Genomic DNA, 26413 nt, shown 5'->3' with positions numbered 1-26413 from the left:
CGGACTTTCCTCGTTCCTCCCGAGGCCTTGCTCCTGCCTACTGTTAAGAACCCTCCATGAGTCAAGTTGGGGCCTGCCACAATCTCCTGCCACCTACCCTGTTTGCACTGCAGCCCCCAGGATCGCTCTCTTCCCCCTGGCCCCCTGTCCACCACTCAAGCCTAATCCCTGCGTGGAGTCAGAGGTCTTGGCTTCAGTGCAACTTCCTGTTAGAGTCCCTGAAGCCTGTCAAAGCTCTTCCTGTTCTAACTCTGCATGCCATGGATCCCACGTCTGTCCCTGGCTGACCACAAGTTCCCCGGGTGCAGGGACCCCGTGTGTCTGGCTTTCTGGCCCAACCCAGCACACTGCGTGGGTTTGATGGCTACCATCTGACTGGCTGGCCCAAGCCCCACCTGCAAAGGGCAGGCTCAAGATGAGGCCTTTTCTCACCTCCCAGGGTGTGGCTAACAAAACGCAGGCACAGTGGTATGGGAGGACCTGACGCTGGGAAAGATCTGTTGCACAGAAGGCCTCGGAGGAACAGTGAGGGGCTGAGAAGACAAAGGCAGTTGCAAGGTACCACTTCTTGTTGCTCTAGTCCCAGTTACCAGAAGTTATGGAGCACACCTCAGCCCTCTCTGTTGGAGGGAAGTGCCTTGTTCCTCCCCGCAGGGTGACTCAGCAGTCCTAGGAGATGGGGTAACCAAGAGCTCACCCTGCCTGGCCCCAGCTCCACGTGAATGGTGTGAGGAGAGGGCAGGCGGGCCAGCACTGGCCACAGGCAGGGATTTCCCCTCACACTCCATCTGGCCAGCAACCAGGGACTGAGCACCCTCCCCAGTGGACTAAGGTCCCAGGCCCAGCTCCTCTGGGGGAGCCTCCCGGTGTCCAATCAATGAAATGGAGTGTTGGCCCAGGTTCAACTGTAAAGATCGGCAAACCTGGGATTTTCACAAAAGTGCCAAGTTCCCCCAAACTTAACAGAACTGGTCCCTGCTTTCATCAATGGTTAACCAACTGCCTAGTTGATCTCAGAGAATCTGGGGGAAGAGGTGAAACCTGCTGGGTATTGAAGATAACCACCTTCTAGCTCTGAAGCACTTATCACTTGCAGAAGGAGGCAGCACAGCAGCAGCTGAGAAGGGGTCATGCAGCCCAGATGCAGGTCCTGTGGTCTTGCTCCCCTGACCCCAAGAGGGAGGGAGAGAGCTGCTTAAGACCTCCAGCAGCCGCCTGGCCCAGCTGTAGCCTGGGCAGGTATCCTCACTTTATAAATGGCATAGCTAAGGCCCCAAGAGATGATGTACCTTGCCCAGGGCCAGAAGGTACAATGCGCAGGTGCAGGGGTAATGGGGGGTGCGCATGTGTGTGACCAAGCCAGGCAGGAGTCCCAAAATAGTTAAATCCAACCCAACTCCAGAGGCTGTCGCTGAACTTCTATAGCTTGTTTCCTCATTTTCAGAGGCTAGCTGGTGTCAGGGTGCTGGGAGATGAGGGAGCTGACTAATAATGAGCATGGGTCTGGAGACTGCAGCTAGCACTTGCGGTGGGCTGCAAACCCCAGCCCTCCCATCAACGAGTGTGGGGCCACATCTCAGGCCCTGTAAGTGGGTGGTCAGGAGGACCTTACCTGCTCCTGGACGCCAGGCCAAGAACCCAAGTTTAAAGGAGGGCAGCCACCCAAGACTACTTTGAGTTAACTACACTGGCCCAGACGCCAGAGACCTGAAGTCTAGGGCTGGCTTTGCCCTGAGCCTTCTGGAACTCCACACGATATCCATGGCTCAGGGCTGACATGAGGCCAAAGCTCCTGGAACATTACAGAGCCTGTGTGAATACCAAGGGGGCACCAGACTGGAGCTGTTCAGGGGACCCACCAGTCTCCCTCTTGCAGACCTCTGCCTGCGGCATGGTGCTGCTAACTTGGAAAGAATTGGACAGGACCTCTCTCTCACCTTCCTGCTGACTGCGGCTTGGCCCAGAACATATCCCAGGAAAGTGATGAATCTGGGCAGCACCAGACTGTGGTGGTGGTGGTGAGGGGGTGACAAGCCATAAAGCTCATTCTGTCTCCTTCCAGGACAGGTGGAAGGAACAATACCTGCCGTGCAGAGGACTCAGCTGGGCCTGATCCCAGCTGGCGTCCCTGGCTGTATAGATGGCTTTTACCAATGACTGAGATGCCAACAAGTACTTTTAAGGCTCATCTCCCTGGAAGAGATCACACCTAGGAATCATGGTAGGGCTAAAATGCCAGGGTATATATTGTTCTCCTATGTTTTATCTTTTGATCTTGGGGATGAGGCAATAGGACTGCATGTTATACAACTCGGAAAGTCTATTTCAGATGAAAACTCATAAAAAGAAACACCCAACCTACAAATAAATGTAATAAATCCCCCCCCGCCCCCAAGTCCTGCCTGGCTGGGCAGCGCCAGCTCTGCATCAGTGTGTGTGCCATACGGCGGCTGCCAGCTGCCGGTCCACAGCCAGGGTGGCAGAGCACGAATGTGTTCCGCATTCGTGCAGAGATGATAAGGGCATTCTGCAAACTCATCTGGTATCAATGGCAGAACTGATGTGAGAATAGCCCTTTGGGAAAAGGCCCTCTGCTCTGAGGCTTGGAAATCTGCTTGGCCTCTGGAAGGCACTGACACAATGTCCATATCAAACACTGTGAGCACAGCCCACCACACAAAGGCCAGGCACCCAGGCGCAGGTCTCAATGAGGGGTGACATGTACCCCAACCATGACAAGCTACAGTGGCCCACTGATCAATCTAAAAGCCCAGAGCCCTTGCCACCTGAAATACAGATGCCACCTCTCCTGTCTCTAAGACCCTTTCCATTTTTAAAGCTGCCTCTTCCAAGAAGCCCTCCTGATTCTCTACCACCTGCCTCCTTAACTGGATAGGAGTGACATGGCCACTGGCCACGTCTCCCATCACATCACTGGTACCTCCTCTCTCAAGTCCCTGCCCACTTCGGACCTCACCTTGGACCAGGCTCAAGTGGGCTGTGCTTTCTATTCTGTGAAGTCAACTGCCTCATTCCTACCTCCTTATGGTCTTCCACCCACTGGACTGTGAACTTGAAGTGAGCAACCCCATCCCTGATAGGAAGCACTTTGATATGACTCCATACAGCACTGTATGGTGGCTACGCTCTAAGAGGGCAGCAGACTCAGGAGCTGGCCGGATGGCAGCACCCCTCCGTACCCACAACTTCCTTTTGTTGCCTGCTTGTGGGAAATCCAGGTGAGGCTGGCACTCTGGCTGGAGGCTACCAGTCCAATTTCCCTGCTCTCCACCCAAGGTCTTCCCACAGCTGATTCCCTCACCAGAGAGCAAAGGGTTGAGTTAATTTGCAAAGAAAAAAAACCTGAGGAAGCCAGGCCCAGGCCGGTTAGTATCCAGAGGACCTGCCCTGCCACCAACCTCCACCCCCCTCACCCCCAGAGTGGGATGGTTTCTCAATGACAGGAACCCCCGTGAAAGCAACAAATCTGTGGTTTGGGAGGACACAGGAGAGGAAGGCTGACAGCAAACAGGCTCTAAAGGCCAAAGAGAAATGTGCTCGATTGGAGCTGGGGAGCGTGGGGGGGCGGGCAGAGCTCAGACTTGGAGCTCCTTTAGACAGCTCCAGGCAGCAGCTCTGAGTGGGCGCTGAGGAATGTACCATCACCTGACTCTTGCTCGCCTGTCATATCAGGGTGGTGATAACAAGCTTGGCTGACGGGTGACTCATGGCCATGGTGGCCTATGGCCACCAAGACCAATCTCTTCAGGAGTGGCTACATAAGCACCCGGGCAGGTGCTGACCCCAGGACAGCACGTGGCAAGCAGGAGAAGGTAAACTGGTCAAACCAAGGCCTGCTGTGGGTTAATGCTACGCACTGTGAGTGGGTCGTGTGCGAAATGCCAACATTCTGTCACCTTGCCTGGCCACTCCTCCACCCACACACACCCCACTTGTCCAGGGGCACCCGCCTATCGAAACCGCAGTCAGTCTTGGAAAGCCACAGCTGGAAGGAGTCTAGTCTCAGAATCACTGTCCAGCCACCTCAACACAGATGAGGCCCAGAAGGAGGGAGCTGTCAGGGTCAAGTAGGCAGTTCCCGTGGTCACAGAGGCAAATGGCCCCTACTTCCCCAGCTGCCACCCACCCTGTAGTGAACAGAGCAGGTGGGCCTATCCTTCCTCACATGTGTGCGCACGCACGCGCGCACACACACACACACACACACACACACACACACACACTCTCTGCTGTCAGCACTCATGCCCCAGCACTGGGTGAGCACCCAGACCTTTGAGGTTCCCAGAGATGCTGCTGCAGACCACAGATGCAAAAGTACAGTTCTTGGGGGCCCTTTCTCCTCCCTCAGGGCTCATCTTCATGCCAGCGATGCCACTTGGGACAGCCTTGCTCCACCTCCTCACCCCTACTCCCCAGTCCAAGGCTCTCCGTCCCCAAACATGAACTTCCGGTCAGCAGTGAGGCTACTGTGAGGAGCTGGGAGGACAGCATGGGACTGGGTCCCAGTAGATGCTTGCGCAACCAGTATTTGTTGAGATAATAGATACATGTTGGGCCTGCACACCCTGCTCTCCAGGAGCTCCTGGGAGGGCTCTCTCAACTGAAACAAGCACCGCCTCCGCCTACCAGGCCATGACTTTATGAAAGAACACAGACTCTGCTGAGCCTCAGTTTCCTCAACTGTAAGACGGGAAGTAGGGATGACATGCTGCGGGACTCGAGTGTGAATGTGCTTTAGAACTCACAGACTAGGGGTGTCTGGGTGGCTCAGTCAGTTAAGCGTCTGCCTTCAGCTCAGGTCATGATCTCAGTCCTGGGATCAAGCCCTGAGTCAAGTTGGGCTCCCTGCTCAGTGGGGAATCTGCTTCTCCCTTTCCCTCTGACCCTCTACCCTGCTCATGTGCACACGCTCTCTCCCTCTCTCAAATAAATAAATACTTAAAAAAAAAAAAAAAACCCACAGACTACAGGTATGCACCTGTTGCTCACTGCAGAACAAGTCACCCGAGGAAAGGAGGCCAGGAGTGCCATGTGCAGGCAGCTGGGGCAAACATCCTACAACTTGGGCAAGGTCCAGCAGCAGGATCTGCCAGGTGGCCCACACAACAGGGTGAAAGACTTCCAGGGGAGCCCTCCTGAGGGATCAGTGCCTCCTCCCCCGACCACATGACCACACATAGCCAGGCAGCTGTGTCCACAGCAGGCTGACGTGCTAATTCTTTTTTGCAACAGAAACTCCAAGAGATCAGTAATGGGACCTCGACTCCATAAAGCTCTCAGCACTAGGAATATCTGTTGGTGGGCGGCTTTGATAAACAATCTCGATGCTCTATTTGGGGGAAAGAGAACAAGGCATAGAGATGAAACAACTTGGTCTGAAGGAAGATGGCGGGTAGGAAACCCCTAGTGGAGAGTAGCTGCTGTCACACAACAGCTACTGTGTCATGACCCAGCTACTCCAATCTCCAGGCTGCCCCTCTTCCCACTTTCACCCAGCCACCATGGTGGCTTGTTGGCCAACCCTCAACGCCTCTCGAGCAGATGTCTACCCTCCATCCTGGCTAATAGGATTCCTAACCCTCAGCCTCCCCACCCGAGATGCCCGTTCTCCCCATCCTTCAGATGGCGCTGGTGTGGGCATGGATTCCTGAATGCAGCAATGAAACTCTATGAATGAGAGTCCACCCCCACAAGCTGGGGAAGGGGGACGGCTATGCTATTCTGACTCACGGTACTCCTCAGCAATGCTTTTTTATGTTTTGCAGGAGAAAAGCAACCCTGTCTTCCAATCTGGCTGCCTTTCTCCCTAGGCCTTCCTACTCTCTTGTCACCCCTGTGATACATGTTGCTGCTTCTTAAGCTAGGAGCCGTAAAAGTACTCAAATCCCTCTCCACCTTGTGATGCTGATCTAGCAGCCAGGGCTGCCTCCACTTCCCCAGAAGGACAGAACTCACCAACAGAATGTGTATGACTCCTGGATAAGTGGGGGAAAGAGTACAAAAGGGCAAGCCAGCAGCCCTGAGGCTCCAGCACTTGCTCTAGCTGCCTGCCTAGGAAACCCTGTATGCTTTTTTGCTTTCCTCCTCCCATGGCCAAATGCGAAGCCAGAGTCTAGGGTCATCCTGGGAATCATCCCTCGTTCCTCCTTGCAGGCGCTTGTCATAGGACCCTGTGTTACTGAATCAGCCCTGTTCCACTTAGTCAGCACCTGTGTTTGGGATACTCTCCTGCTTGGAGTTGATCTGCTCTGTCGGAAGGGGGATGAACATTTGGGGTCAAAGTCAGAAGTCCAGATCCCCCCACCCCTTTGAAAAGGTTGCCCTATTCATTCAACAACTATTTATTATTATATACAATGAGTATAACAGAGGAACAAAAGATTAGTAAAATCATAGGCAAAAAAGATTAATAGCAGGGTCTAAGCTAAGGGACCTATACGGAGAAGTCACTTCCTCCCTGTGGGGAAGAGAACCAGGGACAGTTCACAAAGATGACCCTGAACTTGGCTTTGAAGGATGAATTGATGCAGAAAGGAGAAAGGGACATGATGTGAGGAAAGGCAGAGACAAGGGGTCACGGGATCTGCACCAGCGCAGACGATGCTGGTTGAGGGCTGGCATGGAAACAAATGCCCAGGATGGGGTTCTGAAATGTCTCTCTGAGAGATGTGGGGAGTTGTTAAGCAAAGAGTATCTGATGTCAGTCTCCAGGCTTCATGATGGGAAGAAAGGGACCTTCAGGCTCGAGAACCGCCAAGCTCCTTCTATCCAGTTAGCAGGAGCCAGAGCAGGTCGAGATCCCACCACAGTATTTCCTGTGATGTGCTGCCCTGAGGTGTAGATGCACAGCAGTGTTTTTTGCATAAAACCTGAACACAGAGCCAGTTTTCAAATTCACGTTAAACAATGGTAATGGAGATTTCCTATCAATCCATCAGCTTTTAAGTCACCAAGGTGGGATCCAGGAACCAGGGACTGACTTCTGCAGAGCTTCAGATTCATTTCACGGAACCCTTTAATTGAAGATGGCCATGGGGGATGTGCTCTTAGGATGGTGACCCAACAGTGACCCAGAAGTTGACTTGGCAAGTGAACCGATCCTATTTTCTTGCTGACGCCGGCTATGAAGTTGGAGGCAAGAGCTAACGGGGGATAAAACATGTGTACATGTGTGCATACACCCACCCCTTTAAGAAGGAGCTCTAAACCTTTCTATCAGGACAAGACTTTAAGACAGGGCAGACCTGTGGCTGCCATAACAAATTACTTAAGCTCAGCGACAAAACACAAATTTCCCAAACAACACAAAACATTACAAACCTGATATTAAAACAACAAAAAAAATAAATCTTGCCTCTCCTGGCTTCTAGAGCAGCCCCCATTCTTTGGCTGTGGCATGGCCTGTCCTCAAAGTCAGTGATGCAGACCTGCCACGCTCCCTTCCCCTGACCCCCTGCTCAGCAGTCATACTTCCCTCTCACCACAGAGGGGACAGGAACCTGCCTTTAAGTGCCCTGATCACTAGATAGGGCCTACCAGGTTAATTCCGAGGGATCTCTGCATCTCCAGGTCCACACACACTCTGGCTCCCATCGGCAAGGCCCCTGCGCCAAGGCAGCACATTCACAGGAACTGCTGGCAGGTCTCACCACTCATTCATAGCTGTTCTGTTCTAGAAAGTCACTGCGAACACTCAACTGTTGAACATGGAACCACTTCTCGTGGGAGAAACAATGGGGTTTGGTTCTTGTGAGCCTCTGGTCACAGCCAATCAATACCTAACACCTCATGTTACATGCATTTCTATCTAAATACACCTTATATAATACATGCTATTGACTCGTCTATACTGAATTCGGCCAGCAGCGCCGTAATCCCTTCCTGAAGGAAGCTCATCTGATACGTGGGTTTCCTGCCTAAGGCACAACATGGCCTTCCTGCACTCAGGAACATAAGCTGGCACCATAGCTCTGCTTGGGGTCATTTCAAACAGCAAAATCACCCACAAAAAGCACAAAGATGCAAAAAAAAAACATGGCACTTAAAGTATACTGCAAGGACACTGTTTAATAGTCTGGGCTGACACATCTCAGCTGGGAACATCGGGAGACTCAAAATTCTTTGCTGCTCTGCAAATCTGCAAATGACTGCAAAGTGCTCTGAGTATTGATTTGGGGGCTACAAATAAATAGTAGCAAACAGGTGAAAGTTCATGCACAGAATCTCCAATCAGGGAGCTCTGACTGCATATGCCAGTGCAAGCGGCCCTTCATGACAAGGCTGGATGCCAGGTGCTTTCTGCAAAAAGCTCTCCTCACTGTGGAGAGCAGAACCGAAAACACAGCTATTGAGGAACTGACAGGCTGATGAGTAAATGAATTCTGTGAGGAGGACACAGGGCAGATGGAGGGTTCTGGGTGCTGCCTGTGGCTGCAGGTTTCCCCAGGGTTTATCCCTGGTCCGTGAGCCCCCTGGACCACCCCCAACCAACTGTGCCTGCGGACCCTCTGCCCACCCACTCAGAGTCCTGGCTGAGGCCCCCAGGCAGGCAGCAGAACACACTTGAAATATCACCCTTAGGAGTGTTCAGACACAGGACTCCCCCAGCTTCGGCTGGACTTTAGGTCATGCAAATTGAATACAATGTGTTTTTTTTTTCCAGACTGGTACCAGGGAAAACCTAGACTGTTATATTAAACAAAGTGTAAGTCTGGAAAACCTCTCAGACACATCCCAAGGGGGACATCTACAAGAGTGCTCACTGCCACACAGTTTGAAAGAGCAAAGACCTGGAAACATCCTCAATCCCCACTGGCGGGGGTTGGATAAGTGCCCTGCTGTATAGTCACACCGGGGAAGGCTATCCAGCTAAGCAATGAAACTAGGGCTACATGCATTCGTGTAAACGGGAAACACTAACGGTACTGAACAAAAGAGCAGCTTACACCAACAACCACACGACAGACAGCATTTAGAGGGGTAAACCTGCAAAACAAGATTGCACACTTTTTGGTGATAATTCATGTGCAGTAAAGTTGTAAATCAGGGAGAGGCTTTGCCTGTGACTGCACTGCTCTTAGGGAAGCTCTTGTGGGCATGTGGCTATTTCTTTGTTTCTTTTCCTATGTCTGAACCACTTGATGATACACCAACAACAGCAGTGATGCAACACAAGACACGGTTTATACACAACCTTATCTATTCACATGTAACTCAGCAGCTAGATAATGGTTATTGACAATACATAACATGGTGTGTGATTCCATGTAGCCAATCAATGCAACCATGTTAATAGTGAGGACATAAGGATGTGATTAACGATAAAGAACGCTAATAACAGCAGTAATCACCTTATCACGGCGCCTGAGAAGTGACGTGCCCTCTACAGCACCCCAGCACCGACTGCCTCCGGGCCTGGTGACAGCCCTGGTAGCTACTCAAGTGACCTCTGCAAGAAGGTCAACCCTGTGGGCTCTGCTGCAAAGCCAAACGGACTTTTAGACTCCAGAAGCACAATGGAGGCAGTTGGGCAAAAGGACTTTCTCCCTGCCCCCCTGACCAAGTGCACTTTCCTCCTGAGTTGCAAACACTCCTCTGGTCTCTGCAGCTTTCCACCTAAGACTCCCAAGCCCACTTGTATTGAGGTGGTAGAGAGGCTTCACTCAACAGAAGGGGCTTGTCAGTGCCTCCTGCCCATCCTGAGCTGAAGCTGTGGAAGCTGTGGGAAGCACAGGCAGGATCAAACACTCAGGTGCCCCTGAGGCTGCTGGAGAGAAAGGAACCTTGCATGGAGCCGGACACAAATGCCTTAGACTTCTCCGCTATGAAGACATTCCATGCCAAAGCTGGGAGAGAACCGCATCTGGATTTGGATGTCCAGGACCTCACAGCCCACCTTGATGCGGGGCATCACTTGCACATGTTTCAGGGCCCTGACCCAGACACCCACTCGATGGTCAGTGGGGAGCTACAGCAGCTCCTATGTTCCACAAAGATGGGGAAACGTTGCCTTGCGCAGAGGAGAAAACAGCAAGAGACTAACCCACAGCAAAGGTTCTCAAATCTCAGGACCTAAGGGTCAACCCTAGACCAGCCAGGTTGGATTCAAGGATGGAGAAACCTCACCCCAACCCTCAGCTGCCCTCTTCTGAACCACAAAGGCTGGCCTTCAAGGGCCAGCACTGGGCAATGGACTCTGATGGACGCCTGCCCATCTGCCCCCAGAAAAGGAACAGGAAGCTCCCAGTTTCCTTCCTAGAAGGGTTTCTTAAGAATGTGGGTCTCTGCTCAATCCTGAGGCTGAGGTTCAAAATGACAGTTCATCATTCAATCATTGCACTTTAGAAAAAATTGGGCTGGATGGAGGGGCACTAGTGAAAGATAAGTGAATTATGGTCCAACGTGATGTCTGTGGACTCCCTGAGAGTATCAACTGAACTGTGACCTTACTGTCATGCTAATCCAAAGCCAAAGGGACAATCTCTGAGCTTTGATTTCTTATTTTTTTAAAAGATTTTATTTATTTATTCATGACAGAGAGAGAGAGAGAGAGAGAGAGGCAGAGACACAGGCAGAGGGAGAAGCAGGCTCCATGCAGGGAGCCTGACATGGGACTCCATCCAGGGTCTCCAGGATCAGGCCCTGGGCTGAAGGCGGCGCCAAACCGCTGAGCCACCTGGCGGCCCTGATTTCTTATTTTTAAACCCGTTGGACCTGTTTCTGATGGAGGGCTGTTAGCCCCTCTACTTCCCTAGAGTTCTGCCTAGGCTAAGCAGAAGCCACCCCCAGGGACATTGTAGGAGGCCACTATCACTGTCACTGGACTGCCCCACTCCCACTCTCAGAAGGAGCCCACCATTTCTGACAATTTGGTCAGTAAGCCATGGCCCAGGGAACCCCAGGCCTGTCACAAGCCACCAGGCAGCCCTGCTTTGTCAGGAGCTCAGGTTTGATGAGAAGAAAAGCACATTCTGGTGTGAGGACGTGTTTGGCGTGTGGCATGTGGGCAGGAGAGCACTGGGGTGCACTGGTCAGATGCCCAGAGGACAGAGAAGTCTTTCCAGTGAGTGGCCACAGGAGAAGGCGAGGATAAAGAGACATACAAACAAGGCTTTAAAGGGCAAGCAGGAAGTGGACAGAGAGACCAGTTGGGGTGCAGAAAATGAGGCACAAGGTACACGGTAGTACAAGGTAGCCTGCTGGGCAGGCAGACCGGTCAGACTGGAGCCGTCAGACTGGAGGGTGCCACCCATGAAGGGAAGGGGTAGGATTTAAAATTGGGACCAGGCGGAACTCCAGGAGGTCCTGAATGCCAGGTCAGCTGGGGATGTTTACACTTCCCACCCATCCCAGGCTCTGCTTCCTTTAGGCCTGCTGACCCTACAGCTCTGGCATCTGCACCCACAACCCATGATGCAACCATTTGCTCACTAGTGTGCAAATGTCCATCCATCCAATACCAACAGTTCCAAAACAGGCCAGGGGCTGGGCTCAACTGGGCACACAATAATAGCAGAACCACACGGGCCTGGCCTACAAAGACTTAGGATCCAGCGACAAAGATGTCAATCTCCATTCTCGATTGGAAAAGCAGCTATAAGAGAGTCTGAGAGGTGGAGAGACAGAGGCTCTGAGTGCCTCAGAGGCTGGGGAGACACATGAAGAGGCTGAAGGGACACATGAAAGGTGAACTGATGTTTGCCAGGCCAAGGGGAGGCAAGGTTGCTGGAGCCGGGAGAACAGCCCCGCGTCCTCTCCGACACTCAGACACTCTGTGGATACCTCGCATGGTTCTGCTAGGACAGTACTCCCTAGACTGGGAGCCCTGCTGGGCTAGTAGCTGCTGGGTCTGTGGTCTCCGTGACGCCACTGGAGGTGCTCGATTCCCAGGTGTGGACCTCTGAGCAGCTGGGCAGTGACCCGATGCTGAGTCAAGTCCTTCGGAGGAAATCACAGTCTATTTTCCTGCTGTGGTTGGGAATCTCCGCGTGACCCTGTTCTCTGGGCTCAGTCAGCAGGTTTTTTTCTAGGAGCTGAACGGAAAAGGAAGATGGAGCTGTCCTCTGGGATCCTGCATTCGTTCGTTCGTGGAACCCTGGTTACTGCCTAACAGGAAATGAGCGGAAATGTACCCAAACTGCAGTGCTCAGTAGAAGCAGCTGCCAAATCCAGCCCTGTGAGCGGCTGGGGGGGGTGAGGGGGTAGGACAAGGCAAGGCAGGGAGGAAGGGGAGGGGGAGGGAGAGGAGAGAGGAAAGATGAGGGAAGACAGAAACCAGCTGCTGCCAATCTGACACACTCCTCCATCCAGCTTGCCAGGAACAGCTTTGAAAAAGAACCAGAAAAAGCTGCCCCTAACACTTCACCAGGCAGGAAAAGCCATTAGGGTTTGAGTACTGGGGTAAAGACGCCTCAATAGGCCTGCAGAGCTCCTAATCCCCTGGAGCTGGAAAACTTCAGCATCAAAACCTTCCTACAGCTTACAAGTTTCACCCCCTGCATTGGAAATCGGGAACAGAAGACTAGTTGACTTTCCTCCGGCCCATCCTCCACCCCCCAACTTGCCACAGTGCCAAAACGTGCAGCACACTCGCCTCCAAAATCCTATGGAGGAAACTGGCTACAGGGATCAGTTTCAAAATATCGGCAACAACAGAAGAGGAGAAGGGCTAAGATGGGCCAGAGCAGAACTAATCGGCCTATGTCCTTGGGTCAAAGGCCACGGGACACACATGCCAGAGGCAAAGGGCAGGCCTCAGTAGGCCCTGTCACTGCGTCAGAGCACTGTTTCCTCTGAGGGAAAAAGCAAGCAGATGCACATATGGACACCTGAAGGGCGAAGGAATGGGACAGCCCCCAATTTCTGAAACTGAGCAGGGAGACACTATGAAACCCCTAAGCTCAGTAACTCGCAGACTATAATTAAGTATCCTATGGCTCTGCCTTCACACTGAGCCAAATAAGTAGGGAGAAGTGTACCTGGGCACGCTGACTGGTCTTTAATAAACACAGGGTTCTGAGTCAGACCTGAACTTGCCACCTCATGTTTGGCAGACACAGGTAGCGAATCAGAGTATGGTGCCCTCTTGGTCCTGGCTGTTAACAAGAATATGTGGGACTCTGCTTGGTTACAGAGTGCCTCCATGACTGTGGACAGTGGTCAGGTGAACTCAGTTTTACAGACAGGCCTGGAAAGTGGTAGGGTTTAAGGAGGTCCCAGGATCCTTCAGGGGAGGGCGGTCTCACACTTCTGTAGCTCCACAGTCCAGCCTAGAACACCAGGCTGGTTATTCTATTCACCCAGCAAGTTGGTGACCCAAAGCCCAGTGGGAAGAGGAACAGCTCTGGCCAGGGTCCCACAGGGTCTTCTTACAGAGGGAGTCAGGAGAGTTGCTTCCAGCAAAGTTGGACTTAACCAAGTTCCCATTACATATGGATATGGCCAATGGCCAAAGCCATTTCCACGTCTGGTGCCCCAAGGCAGACGGTCTTCAGGAAGTTAGCCTGCAGCTGCTGAGCTCAAGGATCTGGGGCAGGGACCCTATTTTGCCTGTCACCTGTTATTCTCAGCACACAGGTTCCATGCTTTTGTTCATACTCAGGCAAAAGACCTACAAGTTCCAGACTTTTGTATCTAAGACCATTCCAGGCTTATTACTTAACAGGCCAAACTCTTTGCTAGGAAATCAAAAGCCTAACTCCTCACAATAAGATTTTAAAAGTAGTTCAGAGCAGGTAGTAACTGGGGACATTCCAAACACCAGCCATGTCCCCCAGATAGTACTTATTCTAACAGGCTGGGGTGCCAGGTGCCCCAGCCCACTCCTCACCCCATGTCTTTCTACGAAGTCTGATCTTTCCTTCTGGGCACAAACCAGGGCCTAGCAAGCATCCAATGAATTTCAAAGCTATGGGAGGAGAATTTTCCTCCTAGCTCTGAAGGAACCAATCTTTCAGTTCAAACTCTCTCTCCCTCCTTTCAGGCCAAAAGAAAAAAAATCAAGCCAGCACTCCAGGCAGCTGCCAGCTCTATCCCTAGTTACACTCTCAAATCTGGCCTGACCACAAGAATTATCAGAAACCAGCAAGCAGCTCAGGCCTGGAAATTAACATTGTATCACAATGAGAAGTGAACTTCCAAGTTTGGATCTGTCAGGGTCCCCTTACCTTCCTTAGTTCCCTAGAAATACGCAGATTCAAGCACCTCCCCCAGTTCTAGATGTACATAAGTACCAGAGGGGCCCAAGGGCCCAGACAGACACCGCTTCCTTCTAGCACTTTCCCCTACAGATTCTTCAGGCCTCAGTCCAGCAGCGGCCAGCTCTTAACAAGAAGTAAAAGCACGCGCAAACTTTCTACTCCAGCCCAAACCGACCTTATAAGAGACCTGAACATTTTCACTAGAGATGAACTGGCACGTAATTCACCCAGATGCTGCCAGATTACTAATAACTCATTATTAATAACTCATTTGTTACCAGCATCATCAGAGAGATCAGAAACTTTTAATTAACATCATAGTCTCAGCTGCTAGTAACCAAGCCTCTCCATGCCCCACTCTCTCCCACATCCACTTCTCAATTTAGAAACACTGTTCCAAGCCTCTGAAATCAACCTGTTTCGAAGCATTGTTTCTCAACCTGGTGCCACTGACATTTGGGGCCTAATAATTCTTTGTTGTGGGGAAGGCTGTCCTGTGTACTATAGGATGTTTAGCAACCACTCTTAGCCTCTACCCACTCAATACCAGGAGCACCCTTCTTCCCAAGTGGAGACAACGAAAAATCTTCTCAGACATTGCCAAACATCCCTGAAAGGGCACACGGAGTGGGGGGTGGGGAGGACTTGTCACCCCAGCTGAGTACTGATGCAAGCTTAGACCTTCTTAAAGATACCAGATGCCAAAGATACCCTGGAGTTCTAACAACTTGGGATCTGGATGCTGAGTTTCATGTAGGTGTTTATTTGTGTAGATGTGGTCATCCATGTTTTGAAAACTAAGAAAGGCAGGCAGCTACCACAAGAATGGCCCAGGTGAGACTTTTGTTGTTCTATCGGGTTTTTGTTTTGGTTTAAGTATCCCTGCTTTTCTCAAATCGTAAAGCAGGGTTTCTCAACCTCGGCACTACTGACATCTGGGCCCAAATAATTCTTGGTTGTGGGACTGCCCAGTGCGTTACATAGAGTGTTGAGTGGCATCCCTAGCCTCCACCTACTTGATTCTAATAGCAACCCAGGTTGTGACAACCTAAAATCTCTCTAGATATTGCCAATGTCTCCTAGAGAATAGAACTGGCCTTGGTTGACAACCACTATCCTATAGGAAGATATAAATGTCCCCACATTGTGCTCGCTTCGGCAGCACATATACTAAATGTCCCCACATCATTTTGTGTAAAAAGAATAGTATGTTTATCCTTATGGCAGATAAATGAGACCAGTGGCTAAAAGCATACTGCCTGTCCACAAGGTGAGAGTTCAACAGACGTTAACTACTGCCTTATACTTTTCAACAGCCAACCCTACTCTGAGGACAAAAGGATGAAAATGGGTGTACTGAGGATAAGAAAAGAATCACACAAAGAGATGGACACGTTTGGATAAACAACAGAGATGCTGGGGGCCTGTGGAAACTATTGCAGAAGAGAGTGGAGCACAGCCAGCATGATTCTTGAGAGCACAACTCAGCAGAGGATTTATCAAGAGTCCAAAACAGCCGCTCCCAGAGTAGGATGTGGCCATCGCAGCAATTCTTTAAGATGGGCCTCAGAATGGCGAGATCACAAATTGATCAGAACCAGCAGCTTATACTACACAGTGTTTTCCATTCCCTCACAGATTTGAATGCAGGGCACCCCCTACCCCTGCCCCCTCAAGAAAAAGCTCTGGTGGCCAGTCTGAGCAGCCTAGCCAGTTCCTCTAGCAGAGTGTGCCTGCTTGGGACAGTATGGCCCTCCAGCATGGGCCTTGAGAGCTAGGGGTTGGGAGGAGGGGGCTTCTCCTGCAGGAGGGACTACATCAAGGTCCAAGACAGCAAGCACCATCCCCAGTTGCTCTGGTCAAGCCCTGGTGGTCTGATGCCTGTTGGGCAGGGTCCAACCCAGGGCCAGGTCACTTAATTCTACCCTGCTGGGACAAAGGGCTGTACTCTCAGCAATAATGCCAGAACCCCCCCGGATTAAGTGTTTCTTCCTCTAGGGGTTAGCCATCATCTGGGGTTTGCCCTAGATAAACACTAGCGTGGGGTCATGACTTTTTCCATCAAGGGGCAAAAGGTTCCAGCTGAGTTACTGTCGACTTATTTCTCTTCTCTCCTACTGAACTTTTCCAAATTGTGGGAAAAGCCCAGTTTGCCAGCAGGGCCCACACAATCCCTAAGATGGTCGCTCATTCCTTCACGGATTCTATCCACACAAAGTGCCCACCTACGGTTCTTAATCTGGGATGCGGGGATCAAGAGGATTCAAGAAATCTGGGGCTTCGTGGATCTGAAACTATAAACTGAATCTCCCACTTGCTCCAGCTTTCTGGAGAGTGGATCCACAGCTTTCACCAGATTCTTGAGCAATGGGGCCGGGACATTCCAAAAAAACAAAACAAAACAAAACAAAAAACAACAAAAAACCACCCTATACTTACTTGTCACGTCTAAAAACATACATACTCTCGGATTCAGCATTCTCCTTCTGGGAATTTATCCTATAAACCCAATCCCACCTCTGAGCAAAGATATTCACTGGCTATTCATTGTGTGTAGCACAAACTGACAGGAAACGATCCACACATACATCAACAGATGACTGGTCAAAATTTAACCAATCCCCCAAAGACGACTGGAATATCAACACCCATTAAGAAGATCAAAGAGAGGGGATGGGGGGATCAGCGGTTTGGCGAGCCTTCAGCTCAGGGTGTGATCGCGAGTCCTGGGATCAAGTCCCACATCGGGCTCCCCGCATGGAGCCTGCTTCTCCCTCTGCCTGTGTCTCTCTCTCTCTCTGTGTGTGTCTCTCATGAATAAATAAATAAAATCTTAAAAAAGAAAAGAAGACCAAAAAGACTCTAGGGGTATGCTCCAGGGCAGTGGCTCTGGGGTGGGGGCAGAAGGGGACGTTTGGTAGCAGGGGGAGGTATGTGTGGTGTCAGGATTGGGGGGGGGGGTGCTCCTGGCATCAAGCGGGTGGGGCCAGGGATGCCCCTCATCGCCCCCACAGTGCCCAGGACAGCGCGGTCTGAGGCGGAGAATTCCAGCTCTAGCATTATCTCCGAACACATGGAACGGAAAACCGAAAAAGCCAAAGTACAAAGGGCTACACAGGCCACGGTACCACCGTGTGCGTGTGCGTGTGCGTTTTTCTAGGAAAGGTGTAACCGATCTTCGGAAAAGATGCCGGTCCTTGCCCCTGGGGAGAGGGACTGGATGCCCCGGGGGGCTGGAGGCGGAAGCGGGGCTTTCCCCTCCACCCTTTCCCAACTTTGTAGCGGGTCCATCAAAAGGGGTTTTCGTTTGTTTGTTTTGGAGAACGACTGCGGACGCCAAGTTTCCCTGCCCCCGGGCTCTCTGGCAGGAGTCCTGCGTCGACAGCCTCAGGGCAGTGTCTTCCTCGCCCGCTCCGGGCCCGTCTCCGCGAGGGAAGGCGACGGCGTCCGGGTCCGCGTCCCGGGTCCGCGTCCCGGGGCGCCGCCGCCCCTCCCCGGGGTCTGCCCACCCTCCCGGGGAGACCCGAGCCCACATGGCGGGCGGGCCCGTGAGCCGCCTCGTCGGCAGCCCCCGTCCCTCGCGGGTGGGAGACCCCCTCAGCGGACGCCGCGCGCCAACGCCGCGCCTCCGGAGCCCGCGGCCCCCTCACGAGCCCCGTCGGGCCTGGCCGGGTCCCCGACTCCGCACAGCCTGGGGGCGCGGCGCCAGCTCCCCCGCCTCGGCCGCCGCTCACCTGGCTCGCCTTGTAGAACTGCTTCTTCAGCCCCGCCACCGACATGCTGCCTCCCGCCGTAGGGGCTCCCGCCCGGACCCAGCGAACCGGAGGGACCGCGCAAGCGACAGGCTCCCGGGCGCCGGCGATACCCCGCGCGCCTCAGCGGGCCCCGTCCGCGCTGCCTCCACTGCGCTCTCGCCAGCTCCGCGCCCGCCCCGGCGCCGCCTCAGGCCCCTCGCGCGCCCGCGCGGCCAGGATATTACATGGCAACCGCACACTTCCGGTGCCGGCCTGCGCGCGCCCCCGGCCCCGACCGCGCACGCGCGCCCCCTGCCGGCCGGAGAGCGCACGCGCACGTCTTGCCCTCTCCCCTCCCCCCCCCGTTGAGGCCGCCTCCGACAGCGAGCCGACGGGAACGAGCCTAGAGAGACCCTGGAGGCTACAGCGCCTCCTGGCGGCCCGGAGGTAGTCCTAGCGTTTTAGGAAAGGCGCTTAAATCCTGGAGAGGTTGGGAGGGTGGGTCTGTAAATCAGACGTCGTTCGCTAATCTCAGCCGACCCAATTCTCTGTGCATTTAGTCCCTTCCACACGCACCGCCTTCAGCCCTGCCACGTGCTCATCCATTTAGTTGCCCTAGTACGACATCAGGGTGTCCCTTTATTGCTTTTCTATCCCCCTGGCCTCCCTGCCCAGGCCAGACTATCGCACCCAGTCTCCTCGCTGGTATGCCCACCTGCAGGTTCCCCCTCCAATTATCCCCCTTAAAAATACTCAGAGGGACGCCTGAGCGGCTCAGCGGTTGGGCATCTGCATTCGGCTCAGGGCGTGATCCCGGGTGCAGGGATCAAGTCCCATGTCGGGCTCCCCGTGAGAACCCTGCTTCTCCCTCTGTCTGAGTCTCTGCCTCTCTCTGTGTGTTTCTCATGAATAAATGAGTACATTCTTTAAAAAAAAAAAAAAAAAAAGGATGCTCTATAACAAAATGTATATCACATTAGTCTACTATCTTCACAATACACTCTCAACTTCGTAGCATGGCCTACAAAGCTTACAGATTTTGGCTCCATCAACTCTTCTGACTTCAGCTCTCTTCCTCTTCTATAACCCATGATCCCTGTTTCCTGTGGGCCTTTGCTAAGGTTGTTCTTTTCTGGCACATTTTCCCCCAATCTCCCCCCCCCCCGCCCCCCATCCTTTGTGCATAAAAGAGAAATCTGTTGGGAATGTCACCTCTTTCAGGAAATTCTCTCAGTTTTACACATGTTAATTGATTTTTGTTTTTTATATCAATTGTTATTGAATTAACTGGAAGTTCGATTCTGGAGACCCAGGATCGAATCCCACATCGGGCTCCTGGTGCATGGAGCCTGCTTCTCCCTCTGCCTATGTCTCTGCCTCTCTCTCTCTCTCTCTCTGTGACTATCATAAATAAATAAAAATTTAAAAAAATGTTTAAAAAAAAAATGGGATCCCTGGGTGGCGCAGCGGTTTGGCGCCTGCCTTTGGCCCGGGGCACGATTCTGGAGACCCAGGATCGAATCCCACGTCGGGCTCCCGGTGCATGGAGCCTGCTTCTCCCTCTGCCTATGTCTCTGCCTCTCTCTCTCTCTCTCTGTGACTATCATAAATAAATAAAAATTTTTTAAAAATGTTTGAATTAACTGGAAGTTAATAATAAGTTGGAATGGATAAATTAATCTGAAAAGAGGAACAAGAAAGTGGCTAGAGCTAACGTGCTTGCAACTTCAGTGCTGAAATCTGACAGGTCTGGGTGCTCTTCTGAAGCAGAAGATTGCTGGAAGTTTCCAAATGCCTCAACAGAAGGTACTGGACTAGATGGATGATTATTTCAGATTATGTATGCCACAAATCTCCCTCCCTAAGATCCTGATGGGGCTGTTACGAATAGTTTGTTTGTTTTTTAATTCCCCATGTGATTCTGAAAGGCACTCTGAATGGTGACCTACTGGTTTCAATCATTGCAAAATGCCAGAATGTCATGATTCATACGGGGAAACTCAGGCATTGAGTAAGACATGACTTGTCCAAAGTGATTTTCATCTGAACTCCCTATTTCTCCACATTGCTTCCAAACAATTCATCTTTAATTATCCAATCTATAAATTCAATAGAATTCTAAACTTGATCTAAATTTCATCTTCTTTCCTCACTTCTCTGCTTGACAGATTAATTGGTGCTAAAGAAAACCAACTCTAGGACGCCTGGGTGGCTCAGTGGTTGAGCATCTGCCATCAGCTCAGGTCAAGATCCTGGGGTCCTAGGATCAAGTCCGCCTTTGGGCTCTTCGCAGGGAGCCTGCTTCTCCCTCTGCCTATGTCTCTGCCTATCTCTGTCTCTCATGAATAAATAAATAAAATCTTGAAGAAAAAAAAAAGAAAACCAACTTGAAGGCTCACAGGTTGACACTGAACGTCTGTGTTCCGTGTGAAGCTTGTAATCAAATGAAGTTTATGCATTCGCTCATCTATTTATTGAGCCCTTGCTAATGCATCAATCATGGAGAGGTACTGGGGATACAGGAATAAATTATTCCTCCTCTCTTGGAGCTGGTGACAAAGACACATACTAAATCAAATAACACGCTAATAAAAAAAATAAGCTGTAATTGCTTCAGAAAAAAAGAACTGCAAGGGAGAAAAGGGCGGGGGCGGAAAAAAAAGGGAAAAGAACTGCATTGTAGGAACTTCACCTTGTTGAGGGCAGGGAAAGGCTCCCCAAGGTGCATATCTAAGATCTGAAAGTTAGGTAGAAACTAGCCACGAAGAGAGCTGCGGAAAGTTTTCTAGGTGAGGAAAGACCGTGTGCAAAAATGCTGAGGATAAAACCAGAAAGATCCATTTCATTCATTCCCTCTGAATATGTTTGATGCACATTAAATGCTTCTAGAGCGCTGCACAGAATCTATTTAACTTATTTTCTCTTTGTTGTTCATATAAAAAGGCATTTATAATTTTGCTACTGATGATACTCAGCCAACATCCAACGAGGATAAACTACAAGCCTCGTTCCTGCTCTAAACCAGTTTCAGATTGTCACCCACCACCTACGTAGACGTTTCGTCATGACGCAAGAGCTGGCCCTCCCTCCTCCTGCCGACCTATCCCACGCGCTCAGCCAATCACAGGGTGGAACTCTCAGTTTGACATCTTCTGCCTCCAATCACAGGGCACCTCCTCCCCGCCAATGACCGGCGGCCGAGAGGAAGCCCCGGTCCTCCGCGGGAATATCAATAGGGGAACCATGGGAGGAATGGAAGACGCGGCTCTCGCGAGGATGCTCCCGGCGCTCCCTTCTTCCCGAGGCGGGTTGTCACGTGACGCAGCCTCGTCCAATCGCCGCGCGGCCTGCGGGGGTCGCCGCGGTTCCCGCCAAATACGAGCTCGGCGGCCGCGGCAGCAGCGGCGCGGGCGGGAGGGCGAGCGGCAGTGGCCGCCTGAACGGAGCCCGCGCCTCCGCCGCCTGAGGGGAGCTCTAGCCGCCGCCGGGGCGATGCTGGAGGAACTGGAGTGCGGGGCGCCCGGCGCCAGGGGAGCGGCCGCAGGTCGGTTCGGGCCCGCGCCGAGGGGAAGGGGGGGACGCGGCGCGCGGCCTGCGCAGGCCGAGGCGGCGGTTGGGGGCGGACCGACCTCCCGGCCTCGGGCCCGCTCCTCGTCGGCGGCCGTTGGGTCGGTGCGGCCGTTACGGTCGGAGCCAGGGCCTGGCGACCCGAAGGGCTCCCTCCTTGACGTTATTGTTGCGGCCGCGACCATTTTTCTTCCGGCGCTTTGGCTTCAGTTTGTCCTTGCGGGGCTCTCTTTTTTTCCCCCTGTGCTGACGGGTCGGTGTGGCCCGGGGGGTGGAGACTGAGGCCCAGCGAGGCGAAAGGGCTGCCTTTGCAGGTTGCCGAATGCGTCTGTGTCCCCTGAGCAAGTTGGACCGTGCAGCGGCCCTCTGGCCGGGTGGGGAAACTGAGGCCCGGGGGCACATGAGCTCGGGGACCAGACAGCTGCATCTGCGGGTCAGGGCATGCCCAGGTAAGAGGTTTGGGTGGTGGGATCGCCAGGGAGATGCGACTCCCGGGTTCTTGATCCTGCTCGCTCTGCGGGGTGAGGACCTGTCTTCCCCTCCCCCACCCCACCCCGGGAGGGGGCTTTCTAGCACCCGGTGGGGGCCTCCGAAACGGGCGATGGTGAACCACGGGGGACCAGGCCGCCTGTCTGCCTTGCTTGCCTCCCATTTTGTCCCTGGCACTTGCAGAGTGCTTGGCACGGAGTACAAGTTGGTTGGCTGAATTAGGGGTTGACAGGGAGATAATCTAGTCCACCCCAGGGTCTCTCAACCTGGGCACTGTTGACATTTGGGGCTGCCCTGTGCACTGTAAGGCGTCGGGCAGCATCCTTGGCCTCCACCCGTTAGACCCTAGTAGCAAACCGTTTTCCCTATTTGTGAGGACCCAAAATGTATCCAAGCATTGCCAAGGTGCCCTGGGAAGGGTTGCAGAATCGCCCCCTCCCTGTAGCTGAGAACCACTGCTCCATTTGTTTCCAGACTTTGAAATTTCACAGAGACATAAAATTCCCATCAGTAAAGTTGGAGCCGATTGTCATGGGCCGTCGTTTGATCCAGTAACAATGTTTAATTTAGAAATGTAAAAAGCACTACTTTGGGGTGACCATTCTACCATAAAAGGAAGGGGTGTTTTAATGCTACCTAAAATTAGGAGGCGTGTAATCTCAAAATAAAGAGCGTTTGGTAACTTTAGACACGAAGTGTGTGTGAATGGTATGTGTACCTTTGAACAGTTGGGATCCCTGGGTAGGCTGTTCCTTTATGTCCACCGGGGGTAGCTTCTAGGCCTAGGTCACTTGTGTTACACTTGTTTCAACGCTGGTGACTCAGGGCCACACCAGTGAATTCTTGTGGTTGTCCTAAAACTGCATTTAAATAGGTAGAGATTATGTATACTTTGGTTGAAAGGTGAAATTATGTCTTTAGTAACTAAGGACTTAAAAGGGTATTGAAATGGGTAGAAAGGAAATGTGAATCCTCAGGGTATTTGTATTCCAAGCGTAGGGGGGTAGGTGAGAGCAGTTTCATCTGCTGAGTTTTTTAGAAACTTTGAAAAAAAAAAAAAAAGAAGAAATAAACCTTGATCTGCTTTTTAAAAATACTCACTTGTATGTTTTTTTTTTTTTTTTTACAAAACATGTAGATTGCCCCAAATAACTAACCTAGGTTTTTTGTAAGACAGATCTCCTAGCAGGTGTCATTTTCTAAATTTATTCTAACCAATTTAACAATTTAAGGATGTTTTTCCAAAGACTTAGTTCTATTTACAGTCATTCCTGTATCAGCTTCAATATTATTAAATGCTTTTTTTGAGATTTTTTTTTCATGCAGGAAAACATTCTCCCTTGTTTCTTCACTTCAGCTCCAGCCTGACAGGCTCAACATACTTTGAATTGTTTTACCTGTATAGGCTCTATTTTTTTTTTTTTTTTAGATTTTATTTATTCATTCATGAGAGACACACAGAGAGAGGCAGAGACACAGGCAGAGCGAGAAGCAGGCTTCCCATGGGGAAGCCCAATGTGGGACTCGATCCCGGGATCCCAGGATTGTGACCCGAGCCAAAGGCAGACACTTAACCACCGAGCCACTCAGGTGCCCCAGTGTATAGGCTCTATTTTGAAAGAAAATAAACCATATTCTGATTTTGCACATTTGGTGGTGGGGATGGGTTGATTGGAGGAGGACATTTTGGGGTCATTAATTGTGAAATCGGTAACGCAGTGTTTTTTGTCATCTGTACTTGTTTCCTTTCTCTCTCTCTCTCTTTTTTTTTTTTTTTCCTTAAGATTTTAAGTAATTTCTGCGCCCAGTTTGGGCTTGAACTCACAATTCTGAGATCAAGAGTTGCATGGTCTACAGACTGAGTCAACTAGGTGCCCCGTCATTCCCCTTTTCACTGTCCCTGTTACTGTGCTCATTGGTGTCCCACTATGTGCCAGTTCTGAACTACGTGCGAAGGGTACAGTGTGGAACAAGTCTCCCGTTGTGTTGGGAAGGGGGGAGACGTCATGTAAGTTTCAGAACGATAATCACCACATGAAGATGAGAAAGGAGTGAGAGAGTTGAGAGCAGAATTTCTCAACCTAGTAACATTTTGGGCAGATAATTCTGTCGTGGGTGCCATCCTGTGTATTTTAGGACATTTAGCTGTATCTCTGTCCTCTACCCACTAGACAACTCCCCCCTCATGACAACCAAAAATGTCCCTAAACATTGCACCCCATGGTGGGGGTGCCATAATCACCCCTATTGGACAACCACTTCGGACATGTTAGGTGTTGCATATTTATTTACTGCTTCATTATTTCCAACTTTTAATAACCTATCCTTTGACATTTTCATTCACAGCCATGGATTGCAAAGACAGACCAGCTTTTCCAGTCAAAAAGTTAATACAAGGTAACTTTCTGGGAAGGTGTTAAATACTATTCCTAATTTTACCCTTCATTGTCTCATCAGTTGTATTTTTAATTTCCTTTGAGCAGAGGTCTTCTGCTGGGGTCCTCAGCAGAAGCCTCAAGGGCTGGGGGGAGATTAATGGTTGCATCTTCCAATCAGAACCTTGGGAACCCATGTGATTATGTTCCTGTTTTCTTAGGTTCCCAGGAGCACATCTAGTGGTTATTGCCTTTACTAGGGTTTCTCTACTTCAGCATTATTGACATTCTGTAATTTTTTGTCAGGATATGGGGCTGTCCCATATATTTTAGGGTTTAGCAGCATCCCTGGTCACTCACCTAAATCATGATGACCAATAATATCGCCAGACATCCCTGGCAGGGACAGCTGCCCTTGGTTGAACCACCATTGTACAGGAAGATAAATGTGTTCAACTTCTTTTGTGTGAAGAGTGGTTGGTATTTTTACTCTTAGGCTAGATTAGCTAAGTGACTATATAAAAAACTGAGGCTTCTGGTTTTTAAAACTTGGTATCTCGTTCCCCTGTAGCAGCTTTCCTCCTCCTATGATGACTGATAGCAAGTTTGGTGTTGAGGGGAGTCACAGGAAGAGCAACAGTCTCTGAGGGGCAGGGGCAAACTGGAACCCAAGGGCATGAGTGGTTTACAGAAATCCCCATCTGCTGGCCCAACCTCCATCCCAGCAGGTTGACACTTCTTGAGCATTTGGAATATTCAATTATTGATGGGCTGTTGCTCTTCACACTTTCCCTGTAAAGATGGCTTCCTCTCTATGTTTCAGCTCGTCTGCCCTTCAAGCGCCTGAATCTTGTCCCAAAGGAGAAAAGCGAGGACGGGTCGGATGACATGAGGAGCTCTGAGGGCACTCCTGCACAAAGTCAAATACCTGATGTGGAGACCTCTTTGGATACCTTGGAGAACAACTGTCATTCGGGTTCTGACATAGATGGTAGTCCAAAACTTGTCAATGGGAAGGGTCCCTTAGATAACTTTTTAAGAAGTAGAGTCAAAACCAGTATTGACCAGACCATGGTCATCATTGATTTGACGGAGGACTCAAATGACCAACTGGATGATGTTGTGGCCCACAGTAAACTAAATTCTGCAGCCTCTGCCTCCGAGGAGGCTGTAAGCAGAGTCAGAGAAGAAGCTGGAGGTGACAGGGGGCTGCTGGAGGCCAGTATGGAGGATGAGCTGACGTGTCCTGAAGAGACCCTTTCAGACACTCCGTGCAAAACAGAGAACGAGGGTGCTGGCTCAAGGGGCACAGAGAGGAGTGGAGATGGGCAGAAAGGCTCACCCCCAAGCTGCCGTGTGCTGACGGCTAGTCCAAGAACATGCTCCGAGAAGGACCAGGATGGTTGGAGTGAAGCTGGGGGCATTTTTTTCAAAGGGAAGGTGCCTGTGGTGGTCTTGCAGGATATCCTGGCTGCGAAACCTTTTCAAGCCAAGTCTCCAACGACACCTGCACACCAGGGCATGCCCTCTGAGAGTGAGATGCTGGAGTCTGGCCCTGAAGAAGACTCTGTTCTTAGCCACTCATCCCGGGGTTCTTCCTCTCCTACCAGCTCACCTGAGGGGCAGTCTGCTTCCAAAAAGCAGCACAGCAGTCCCAGGCCCTTCCCCTCCTCCACACCTATCCGCAGAGTAAGTATCTCTGCTGAATGCCAGTGTGGCAGTGCTGACGGGATTCAGCCTCTTGCTCTTCACCTGGGAATACTGTGTCACTCAGGTGTTTGGTGGCTAAGCAGACCACAAACAATTCTTTTGGTATCAAAAAACCACTAGTGGTGTTCGGTTAAATGTGCATTGTGATGTACCCGTGGCCCTGTTAATCACCAGTGTGTAAAGTGTCTTCTGTGAACTGTCATCTAGGTAGCCATGGTTGTTCACACCTAATGAGTGGTGCTAGTCAACTTAGCACTTTTAATTAGGAACGCTTTGTAAGCAGGCAGCTGTGACCCCTCATGTCAAATGTTAGCTCCCT

General features: G+C 51.3%; 2 protein-coding genes across 5 annotated transcripts in view; one reads left to right on the top strand and one right to left on the bottom strand.

Annotated features, from left to right (window-relative positions):
* Window positions 1–18166, bottom strand: part of SH3GL1 (SH3 domain containing GRB2 like 1, endophilin A2) — a 31932-nt gene extending 13766 nt beyond the window's left edge. Inside the window, exon 1 of the mRNA XM_077860418.1 lies at window positions 17954–18166. Within this exon, the coding sequence (XP_077716544.1) occupies window positions 17954–17998 (45 nt within the window). The 5' untranslated portion in view covers window positions 17999–18166. The remainder of the gene's footprint in view (window positions 1–17953) is intronic.
* Window positions 18167–21315: 3149 nt separating this feature from the next.
* CHAF1A (chromatin assembly factor 1 subunit A) overlaps window positions 21316–26413 on the top strand; it is a 28289-nt gene continuing 23191 nt past the window's right edge. Inside the window, exons 1-3 of one of the 4 annotated variants that reach the window (XM_077860404.1) lie at window positions 21316–21497; window positions 24356–24406; window positions 25208–26073. In XM_077860404.1, coding sequence (XP_077716530.1) covers window positions 21446–21497; window positions 24356–24406; window positions 25208–26073 — 969 coding nt within the window. In that variant the 5' untranslated portion in view covers window positions 21316–21445. Of the gene's footprint in view, window positions 21498–21593; window positions 21970–24355; window positions 24407–25207; window positions 26074–26413 lie in introns of those variants that run through there. The other 3 variants (XM_077860405.1, XM_077860403.1, XM_077860406.1) reach the window with 3 other exon arrangements.

The sequence above is a fragment of the Canis aureus genome, chromosome 19 (assembly GCF_053574225.1).
Source record: "Canis aureus isolate CA01 chromosome 19, VMU_Caureus_v.1.0, whole genome shotgun sequence".
In the NCBI taxonomy this organism is placed as follows: Eukaryota; Metazoa; Chordata; class Mammalia; order Carnivora; family Canidae; genus Canis; species Canis aureus.
Note: the sequence above shows the minus strand (reverse complement) of the source record. Positions and strands in the feature narration are given on the sequence as shown.